At 49.4% G+C, this 11247-nt stretch overlaps 1 protein-coding gene across 2 annotated transcripts in view; it reads left to right on the top strand.

Annotated features, from left to right (window-relative positions):
- Positions 1 to 438: 438 nt before the first annotated feature.
- LRPAP1 (LDL receptor related protein associated protein 1) overlaps positions 439 to 11247 on the top strand; it is a 40186-nt gene continuing 29377 nt past the window's right edge. The window contains exon 1 of one of the 2 annotated variants that reach the window (XM_038746021.1): positions 439 to 603. In XM_038746021.1, the coding sequence (XP_038601949.1) occupies positions 481 to 603 (123 nt within the window). In that variant the 5' untranslated portion in view covers positions 439 to 480. The remainder of the gene's footprint in view (positions 604 to 11247) is intronic. The other variant, XM_038746020.1, reaches the window with a different exon arrangement.

Here is an 11247-nt window from a genome sequence, read left to right as displayed (position 1 = left end):
GTCTTACCTCCTTCCCCTCCCCACAGCACCTGTATATATGTTTGTACATATTTATTACTCTATTTTACTTGTACATATCTATTCTATTTATTTTATTTTAATATGTTTGGTTTTGTTCTCTGTCTGCCCCTTCTAGACTGTGAGCCCACTGTTGGGTAGGGACCGCCTCTATATATTGCCAACTTGTACTTCCCAAGCGCTTAGTACAGTGCTCTGCACACAGTAAGCGCTCAATAAACACGATTGATTGATTGGGACTCGTAGTTCGGCCGCCCGGCCGCGGGGCATCCTGGGACTCGTAGTCCGGGCGAACCGGTCGCGGGGCATCCTGGGAAACGTAGTTCGGCCGCGGTGCATCCTGGGACTCGTAGTCCGGCCGGCCGCGCGCGGAGCGGAACTACGCTTCCCAGACGCCCCCGCGCGAGCCCCCCCACCACGCCCCAGGGGGATTCGGGCCGGCCGGTCGCCCCGGGAGGGAAGATGTCGGCGGTGCGGGTGTGGGCGTTGGCGGGGCTGCTGTGGCTGCTGTGCGGGAAGTCCTCCCCGGAGCCCAACGAATTCCGGCTGCTCCGGCTCCAGCAGGCCTGGGAGAAGGCGCAGCGGGTGAGGCTCCGACAACGCGGTGGGGGGTGCGGAGGGCAGGGTGGGGCCGCGCTGAGCCAGAGCGCGTTATGGAAGGCCCGGGGGAAACAGCGCCACCCAGCGGGGAAATAGCGCCTCTCCGGCGGGGAAACAGCGCCGCCTGGCGGGGAAATAGCGCCTCTCCGGCGGGGAAACAGCGCCTCCCCGGCGGGGAAACGGCGCCACCCGGCGGGGAAACGGCGCCACCCAGCGGGGAAACAGCGCTTCCCCGGCGGGGAGACAGCGCCACCCGGCGGGGAAACAGCGCCTCATCATCACCATCATCAATCGTATTTATTGAGCGCTTACTGTGTGCAGAGCACTGTACAAAGCGCTTGGGAAGTACAAGTTGGCGACATATAGAGACAGTCCCTACCCAACAGTGGGCTCACAGTCTAAAAGGGGGAGACAGAGAACAAAACCAAACGTACTAATAAAATAAATAGAATAGATATGTACAAGTAAAATAAAATAAATAAATAAATAGAGAAATAAATATGTACAAGCATATATACATGTATGCAGGTTCTGTGGGGAAGGGAGGGAGGTAAGATGGGGGATGGACAGGGGGACGAGGGGGAGAGGAAGGAAGGAGCTTAGTCTGGGAAGGCCTCCTGGAGGAGGTGAGCTCTCAGTAGGGCCTTGAAGGGAGGAAGAGAGCTAGCTTGGTGGATGGGCAGAGGAAGGGCATTCCAGGCCCGGGGGATGACGTGGGCCGGGGGTCGATGGCGGGACATTTAGACTGTGAGCCCACTGTTGGGTAGGGACTGTCTCTATATGTTGCCAATTTGTACTTCCCAAGTGCTTAGTATAGTGCTCTGCACATAGTAAGCGCTCAATAAATACGATTGATGATGATGACAGGCGAGAACGAGGTATGGTGAGGAGATTAAGCAGCAGAGGAGCGGAGGGTGCGGGCTGGGCTGGAGAAGGAGAGAAGGGAGGGGAGGTAGGAGGGGGTGAGGGGATGGACAGCCTTGAAGCCCAGGGTGAGGAGTTTCTGCCTGATGCCCAGATTGATTGGTAGCCACCGGAGATTTTTGAGGAGGGGAGTAACATGCCCAGAGCGTTTCTGGACAAAGACGATCCGGGCAGCGGCGTGAAGTATGGATTGAAGTGGGGAGAGACACGAGGATGAGAGATCAGAGAGAAGGCCGATGCAGTAGTCCAGGCAGGATAGGATGACAGCTTGAACGAGCAGGGTAGCAGTTGGGATGGAGAGGAAAGGGTGGATCTTGGCAATGTTGGGGAGGGGAAACAGCGCCGCCCTGGCGGGGAAACAGCGCCACCCCGGCGGGGAAACAGCGCCACCCGGAGGGAAAACAGCGCCTCCCCGGGGGGGGGAACAGCGCCGCCTGGCGGGGAAACAGCGCCACCCCGGCGGGGAAACAGCGCCTCCCCGGGGGGGGAACAGCGCCGCCTGGCGGGGAAACAGCGCCACCCCGGCGGGGAAACAGCGCCACCCGGAGGGGAAACAGCGCCTCCCCGGGGGGGGGGGGGGGGGGAGAACAGCGCCGCCTGGCGGGGGAACAGCGCCGCCCTGGCGGGGAAGCAGCGCCGCCCAGCGGACACAGCCCCACGCGGCGCTTACTCACTCAGTCACTCAATTGTATTCATTCATTCAATCGTATTTATTGAGCGCTCATTGTATACAGTGCTCTGCACATAGTAAGCGCTCAATAAATACGATTGATGATGCAGAGCACTGGACTAAGCACTTGGGAAGTACAAGTCGGTGATATATAGAGATGGTCCCTACCCAGCAGCGGGCTCACAGACTAGAAGGGGGAGACAGACAACAAAACAAAACATATTAACAAAGTAAAATGAATAGAATAGTAAATTCATTCATGCAGTCGTATCTGTGGAGCGCTTACGGTGTGCAGAGCACTGTGCTAAGCGCTTGGCAAGTGCAATTCGGCACCAGATCGAGACAGTCCCTACCCAACAAGTCATTCATTCATTCATTCAATCAATAGTATTCATTCATTTACTATTTCTATTTATTTTGTTAATATGTTTTGTTTTGTTGTCTGTCTCCCCCTTCTAGACTGTGAGCCCGTTGTTGGGTAGGGACCATCTCTATATGTTCCTGACATGTCCAAGACTGAACTCCTTGTCTTCCCTCCCAAACCTTGTCCTCTCCCTGACTTTCCCATCTCTGTTGACGGCACTACCGTCCTTCCCGTCTCACAAGCCCGCAACCTTGGTGTCATCCTCGTCTCCGCTCTCGTTCACCCCTCACATCCAAGCCGTCACTAAAACCTGCCGGTCACAGCTCCGCAATATTGCCAAGATCCGCCCTTTCCTCTCCATCCCAACTGCTACCCTGCTCGTTCAAGCTCTCATCCTATCCCGTCTGGACTACTGCATCAGCCTTCTCTCTGATCTCCCATCCTCGTGTCTGTACCCACTTCAATCCATATTTCACGCCGCTTCCCGGATTGTCTTTGTCCAGAAACGCTCTGGGCCTGTTACTCCCCTCCTCAAAAACCTCCAGTGGCTACCAATCAATCTGCGCATCAGGCAGAAACTCCTCACCGTGGGCTTCCAGGCTGTCCATCCCCTGGCCCCCTCCTACCTCACCTCCCTTCTCTCCTACAGCCCACCCCACACCCTCCGCTCCTCTGCCGCTAATCTCCTCACTGTACCTCGTTCTCCCCTGTCCCGCCATCGACCCCCGGCCCACGTCCTCCCCCCGGCCCGGAATGCCCTCCCTCCGCACATCCGCCAAGCTAGCTCTCTTCCTCCCTTCAAAGCCCTACTGAGAGCTCACCTCCTCCAGGAGGCCTTCCCACACTCAGCCCCCTTTTTCCTCTTCTCCTCCTCCCTTCTGCATCGCCCAGACTCACTCCCTTTCTTCATCTCCCCTCCCAGCCCCACGCCACTTATGTACATATCTGTCTTCTAGACTGTGAGCCCACTGTTGGGTAGGGACCGTCTCTCTATGTTGCCAACTTGGACTTCCCAAGCGCTTAGTACAGTGCTCTGCACACAGTAAGCGCTCAATAAATACGATTGATGGACTGATTTATATTAATGTCTGCCCCCCCCACCAACCCAGACCGTAAGCTCACTGTGGGGAGGGAATGTGTCTGTTCTATTCATCCATTCATTCAGTTGTATTTACGATTTACTAATGTAAATACGATTGATTGATTGTATTTATTGAGTGCTTACTTCCATCCATTCATTGTCGTATTGATTGAGCGCTTACTGTGTGCAGAGCACTGTACTAAGCACTTGGGAAGTACAAGTCGGCAACATATAGAGGCGGTCCCTTCCCAACAACGGGCTCACAGTCTAGAAGCAGCATGGATCAGTGGAAAGAGCCCAGGCTTGGGAGTCAGAGGTCATAGGTTCTAGTGTTGTCAGCTGTGTGACTTTGGGCAAGTCACTTAACTTCTCTGGGCCTCAGTGACCTCATCTGGAAAGTGGGGATTAAGACTGTGAGCCCCCCTGTGGGACAACCCAATCACTTTGTAACCTCCCCAGCGCTTAGAACAGTGCTTGGCACGTAGTAAGCACTTAATAAATGCCATTGTTATTATTATTATTAATCCCAGGTCCGCCACTTGTCTGCTGTGTGACTTTGGGCAAGTCCCTTCACTTCTCTGTGCCTCAGTGACCTTATCTGTAAAATGGGGATGAAGACTGTGAGCCCCCCGTGGGACAACCTAATCACCTTGTAACCTCCCCAGCGCTTAGAACAGTGCTTGGCACATAGTAAGCACTTAATAAATGCCATTATTATTATTATTAATCCCGGGTCCGCCGCTTGTCTGCTGTGTGACTTTGGGCAAGCCCCTTCACTTCTCTGTGCCATAGTGACCTTATCTGTACAATGGGGATGAAGACTGTGAGCCCCCTGTGGGACAACCTGATCACCTTGTAACCTCCCCAGGGCTTAGAATAGTGCTTTGCACATAGTAAGCACTTAATAAATGCCATTATTATTATTATTATTAGTAAATGGGGATTAAGCCTGTGAGCCCCATGTGGAACAACCTGATCACCTTGTAACCTCCCCAGTGCTTATAGTAAGCACTTAATAATGTCTCCCCCTTTTAGACTGTGAGCCCACTGTCGGGTAGGGACCGTCTCTATATGTTGCCAACTTGTACTTCCCAAGCGCTTAGTACAGTGCTCTGCACACATTAAGCGCTCAATAAATATGATTGATTGATTGATCAATAAATGCCATCACTAGAAGGGGGAAGACAGATAACAAAACAAAGCAAGTAGACCAGTGTCGTGTGCAGAGCACTGTACTAAGCACTCGGGAGAGTATCATACAACAATAAACACTGCAATCCCTGTCCACAACAAGTTTATAGTCTAGAGTGGGAGTGTCGTGTTGTTCTCTCTCAAGCACTTAGTACAGTGCTCTGCATGCAGTAAGCACTCAGTAAATAGAGTTGAGTGATTGATTGATTGATTGATTGCCGGTATCCATCCAACGGTCACTCAGTCATCGCCATGGTCCCTGCTCTCAGTCTAGAAGGCCGACTCTTCTATGTGCTAAGCGCTTAGTACAGTGCTCTGCACACAGTAAGCACTCAATAAATACGATTGAATGAATGAATGACTCCAGTTCTACAGAAGCGTGATGCCGGTGGACTTTTTTTCCCCTCTTACTAATGGACCTGTTCTTTCTGCGATAATAATAATAATTATGGTCTTTGTTAAGCGCTTACTATGTGCCAGGCACTTTACTAAGCGCTGGGGTGGGTACAAGCAAATCGGGTCGGACGCGGCCCCTGTCCCACGTGGGGCTCTCAGTCTCAATCCCCATTTTCCAGATGAAGCAGCGTGGCTCAGTGGAAAGAGCCCGGGCTTTGGAGTCAGAGGTCATGGGTTCAAATCCCCGCTCCGCCAAGTGTCAGCTGTGTGACGTTGGGCAAGTCACTTAACTTCTCTGTGCCTCAGTTACCTCATCGGGAAAATGGGGGTGAAGACTGGGAGCCCCCCGTGGGACAACCTGATCACCTTGTAACCTCCCCAGCGCCTAGAACAGTGCTTTGCACATAGTAAGCGCTTAATAAAAAATGCCATTATTATTATTATTTTTATTATTATGAAGGAACTGAGGCCCAGAGAATAATAATAACGATGTTGGTATTCACTAAGCACTTACTACATGCCAAGCACTGTCCTAAGCACTGGGGGAGATACGAGGTTATCAGGTTATCAAGTGGTGGAGCCAGGATTAGAACCCCTCTCCATCCCCCCCGCCTTACCTCCTTCCCTTCCCCACAGCACCTGTATATATATATATATTTTTGTATGTATTTATTACTCTATTTTACTTGTACATATCTATTCTATTCATTTGATTTTGTCAATATGTTTTGTTTTGTTCTCTGTCTCCCCCTTCTAGACTGTGAGCCCACTGTTGGGTAGGGACCGTCTCTATATGTTGCCGACTTGTACTTCCCAAGCGCTTAGTACAGTGCTCTGCACCCAGTAAGCGCTCAATAAATACGATTGATTGATTGATTGATTGATTGATGACCTTCTGGCTCCCAGCCCCGGGCTCTACCCACTAGGCCACGCTGCTTCTCCAGCGCTTAGAACAGTGCTTTGCACATAGTAAGCGCTTAATAAATGCCATTATTATTATTATTATTATTATTATTATTATTATTATTATTACTATTATTATTATTAAACGACGGTCGGCTTTTCTTTTTGCTGGAGCCTTTGAAAGACCCGGGGCTCTAAGTGGCAACGTTGGCCTTTAACCTTGGGTGAGCGACTTCCCGCCGGGCTGAGCCAAAGACGAGTTGAAGAGGAACAGGGGCATGAATTTTTAACTTGCAAAGCTTTCAACTTTAACCTAGCTTTAACTTTCAAGCGCTTATTACAGTGCTCTGCACACAGTAAGCGCTCAATAAATACGATTGATTGATTGATTGAAAGCTGAGGCCCGTCGGGGATATGGCTGGATCGTTCATTCCCTCAGTCGTATTATTGAGCGCTTAATAATAATAATCATTATGGTACTTGTTAAGCGTTTACTATGTGCCAAGCACTGTTCTAAGCACTGGGGTAGATACAAGGTGATCAGGTTGTCCCACCTGGGGCTCACAGTCTTCAACCCCATTTTACAGATGAGGGAACTGAGGCACAGAGAAGTAAAGTGACTTGCCCAAGGTCACAAAGCAGACAAGTGGTGGAGCTGGGATTAGAACCTGTCCACATGTTTGGTTTTGTTGTCTGTCTCCCCCTTCTAGACTGTGAGCCCGTTGTTGGGTAGGGACCATCTCCATATGTTGCCAACTTGTACTTCCCAAGCACTTAGAACAGTGCTTTGCAAATAGTAAGCGCTTAATGAATGCCATTATTATTATTAGTATTATTATCATTATTATTATTATTAAACGACAGTCGGCTTTTCTTTTTGCTGGAGCCTTTGAAAGACCCGGGGCTCCAAGTGGCAACGTTGGCCTTTAACCTTGGGTGAGCGACTTCCCGCCGGGCTGAGCCAAAGAAGAGTTGAAGAAGAACAGGGGCATGAATGTTTAACTTGCAAATCTGAGGCCCGTCGGGGACATGGTTGGATGGTTCATTCCCTCAGTCGTATTATTGAGCGCTTAATAATAATAATCATTATGGTACTTGTTAAGCGCTTACTATGTGCCAAGCACTGTTCTAAGCACTAGGGTAGATACAAGGTGATCAGGTTGTCCCACGTGGAGCTCACAGTCTTCATCCCCATTTTACAGATGAGGGAACTGAGGCACAGAGAAGTAAAGTGACTTGCCCAAGGTCACACAGCAGACAAGTGGTGGAGGCGGGATTAGAACCAGTCCACGTGTTATGTTTTGTTGTCTGTCTCCCCCTTCTAGACTGTGAGCCCGTTGTTGGGTAGGGACTGTCTCTATATGTTGCCAACTTGGATTCCCAAGCACTTAGAACAGTGCTTTGCACATAGTAAGAGCTTAATGAATGCCATTATTATTATTATTATTATTATTATTATTATTATTATTATTATTATTATTAAATGACGGTCGGCTTTTCTTTTTGCTGGAGCCTTTGAAAGACCCCGGGCTCTAAGTGGCAACGTTGGCCTTTAACCTTGGGTGAGCAGCTTCCCGCCGGGCTGAGCCAAAGACGAGTTGAAGAGGAACAGGGGCATGAATGTTTAACTTGCAAAGCTGAGGCCCGTCAGGGACATGGTTGGATCGTTCATTCCCTCAGTCGTATTATTGAGCGCTTAATAATAATAATCATTATGGTACTTGTTAAGCGCTTACTATGTGCCAAGCACTGTTCTAAGCACTGGGGTAGATACAAGGTCATCAGGTTGTCCCACGTGGGGCTCACAGTCTTCATCCCCATTTTACAGATGAGGGAACTGAGGCACAGAGAAGAAAAGTGACTTGCCCAAGGTCACACAGCAGACAAGTGGTGGAGGTGGGATTAGAACCTGTCCACATGTCTCCCCCTTCTAGACTGGGAGCCCGTTGTTGGGTAGGGACCGTCTCTATATGTTGCCAACTTGTACTTCCCAAGCGCTTAGTACAGTGCTCTGCACACAGTAAGCGCTCAGTAAATACGACTGAATGAAAATGAATGAACCCATGATCTTCCGACTCCCAAGCCCGTGCTTTATCCACTATGCCATACTGCTTACTGTGTGCATGCGCAAAGTAAGCACTCAATAAATACTATTGAATCATTGCAAAGCTCCCCCCATGGTCTACCCCACGGCTCTGAATGCGGGATAATCGCTCTGCTCACTCTGTAGTATTTTTTAGGTGCTTACTATGTGCTGAGCACAGGGGTAGATACAAGCAAATAAGGTGGGGCACAGTCCCTGTCCCCCATGGAGCTCATAGTCTTCGTCCCCATTATACAGATGAGGAAACGGAGGCCCGGAGAGGTGACGTGACTCACCTGAGGTCACACAGCAGGCAAGTGGTGGAGCCGGAATTAGAACCCAGGTCATTCTAACTTCCAGGCCTGGGTTCTATCCACTAGTTTACAGTCTAAATCCCCACTTTTCAGATGAAGTAACTGAGGCACAGGGAACTGAAGTGACTTGCCCAAGGCCACACAGCACACGAGCGGCGGAGCCGGGATTAGAACCCACGTCCTCTGACCCCAAAGGCCTGGGTTCTATCCACTGCACCATGTGCTTCTCGTGTGCTGGACTGTTCGTTCATTCATTCATATTTATTGAGCACTACTGTGTGCAGAGCACTGTATTGAGCGCTTGGGAAGTACAAGTTCATTCATTCATTCAGTCGTATTTATTGAGCGCTTACTGTGTGCAGAGCACTGTACTAAGCGCTTGGGAAGTACAAGTTGGCAGCATATATTTTTTCATTCAATCGTATTTATTGAGCGCTTACTGTGTGCAGAGCACTGTACTAAGCACTTGGGAACTCCAAGTTGGCAACATATAGTCATTCATTCATTCATTCAATCGTATTTATTGAGCACTTACTATGTGCACAGCACTGTACTAAGCGCTTGGGAAGTCCAAGTTGGGAACATATATTCATTCATTCAGTCAGTCAATTGTATTTATTGAGCACTTACTGTGTGCACAGCACTGTACTAAGCGCTTGGGAAGTCCAAGTTGGCAAGATATATTCATTCATTCATTCATTCAATCGTATTTACTGAGCGCTTACTGTGTGCAGAGCACTGTACTAAGCGCTTGGGAAGTCCAAGCCTGCAACATATAGAGACAGTCCCTACCCAACAACGGGCTCACGGTCTAGAGAGAGGGGAGTGTACCTACCCCAGCATTTAGAATAGTGCTTGGTACTTTTACAAGTACCATAATTATTATTATTAAGCGCTCAGTCAATACGACTGAGGAAGAAACTCCTCCCCCTGGGCTTCCAGGCTGTCCATCCCCTGGCCCCCTCCTACCTCACCTCCCTTCTCTCCTTCTCCAGCCCAGCCCGCACCCTCCGCTCCTCCGCCGCTAATCTCCTCACCGTTAGGCCTCGCTCTCGCCCGTCCCGCCATCGACCCCCGGCCCACGTCCTCCCCCAGGCCTGGAATGCCCCCAATCCCTCTGCCCATCCGCCAAGCTAGCTCTCTTCCTCCCTTCAAGGCCCTACTGAGAGCTCACCTCCTCCAGGAGGCCTTCCCAGACTGAGCCCCTTCCTTCCTCTCCCCCTCGTCCCCCTCTCCACCCCCCCCATCTTACCTCCTTCCCTTCCCCACAGCACCTGTATATATGTATATATGTTTGTACATATTTATTACTCTATTTATTTATTTTATTTGTACATATCTATTCTATTTATTTTATTTTGTTAGTATGTTTGGTTTTGTTCTCTGTCTCCCCCTTTTAAACTGTGAGCCCACTGTTGGGTAGGGACTGTCTCTAGATGTTGCCAATTTGTACTTCCAAAGCGCTTAGTACAGTGCTCTGCACATAGTAAGCGCTCAATAAATACGATTGATGATGATGATGATGACTGAGTGAATGAACCAGCCAACCGTGTCCCCGCTGGGCCCCAGCCTTGCAAGTTAAACGTTCACTGCCCGTTCCTCTTCAACTCTTCACAACATCGCCAAGATCCGCCCTTTCCTCTCCGTCCAAACCGCTACCATGTTACAGCACGGCTCAGTGGAAAGAGCCCGGGCTCAGGAGTCAGAGGTCGTGGGTTCTAATCCCGGCTCTGTCACTTGTCAGCTCTGAGCGAGTCGCTTTACTTCTCTGTGCCTGTTACCTCATCTGGAAAATGGGGATTGAGACTGTGAGCCCCTCGTGGGACAATCTGATCACCTTATAAACTCCTCGGTGCTTAGAACAGTGCTTGGCACTTAGTAATGCTTAACAAATTCCATTATTATTATTATTATTGTCCAGCGCTTAGAACAGTGCTCTGCACTTAGTAATGCTTAACGAATTCCATTATTATTATTATTATCCAGCGCTTAGAACAGTGCTCTGCACTTAGTAATGCTTAACAAATTCCATTATTATTATTATTATTATCCAGCGCTTAGAACACTGCACACAGTAAGCGCTCAATAAATACGATTGATTGATTGATTGATTGATTGCTCGGCACATAGTAAGCACCTAACAAATGCCATCATTATTATTATTATTACAATCACTCATCCTCTTTCGACTGGATGACTGCATCACCCTCCTCTCCGATTTCCCATCCTCCCATCTCTCCCCGCTTCAGTCTATACTTCACTCTGCTGCCCGGATTATCTTTGTGCAGAAACCCTCTGGGCATGTTACTCCCCTCCTTAAAAATCTCCAGTGTTGGGAGTCAGGAGTTGTGGGTTCTAATCCTGCCTCTGCCGCTTGTCAGCTGTGTGACCTTGGGCAAGCCACTTCACTTCTCTGGGCCTCAGTTACCTCATTTGTAAAATGGGGATGAAGACTGTGAGCCCTGAGTGGAGCAGGGACCATGTTCAATCTGATTTGCTTGTATCCAGTACAGTGCCTGCCACGTAGTAAGCGCTTAACAAATACCATATTTAAATACCCAGAGAGAGAGACAGAGAGAAAAATAGGAAAAAGAGAAGTAAAGACAAAGGGAGTGAAAGAAAGAGAAAGAGAAAAAAGAGAGAAAGAAAGAGAGGGGTAATAATGAAAGAAAGAGAAAAAGAAAGAAAAAGGAAGAGGAGAGA

Source organism: Tachyglossus aculeatus, chromosome 4 (assembly GCF_015852505.1).
Source record: "Tachyglossus aculeatus isolate mTacAcu1 chromosome 4, mTacAcu1.pri, whole genome shotgun sequence".
NCBI classification, from domain to species: domain Eukaryota; kingdom Metazoa; phylum Chordata; class Mammalia; order Monotremata; family Tachyglossidae; genus Tachyglossus; species Tachyglossus aculeatus.
Note: the sequence above shows the minus strand (reverse complement) of the source record. Positions and strands in the feature narration are given on the sequence as shown.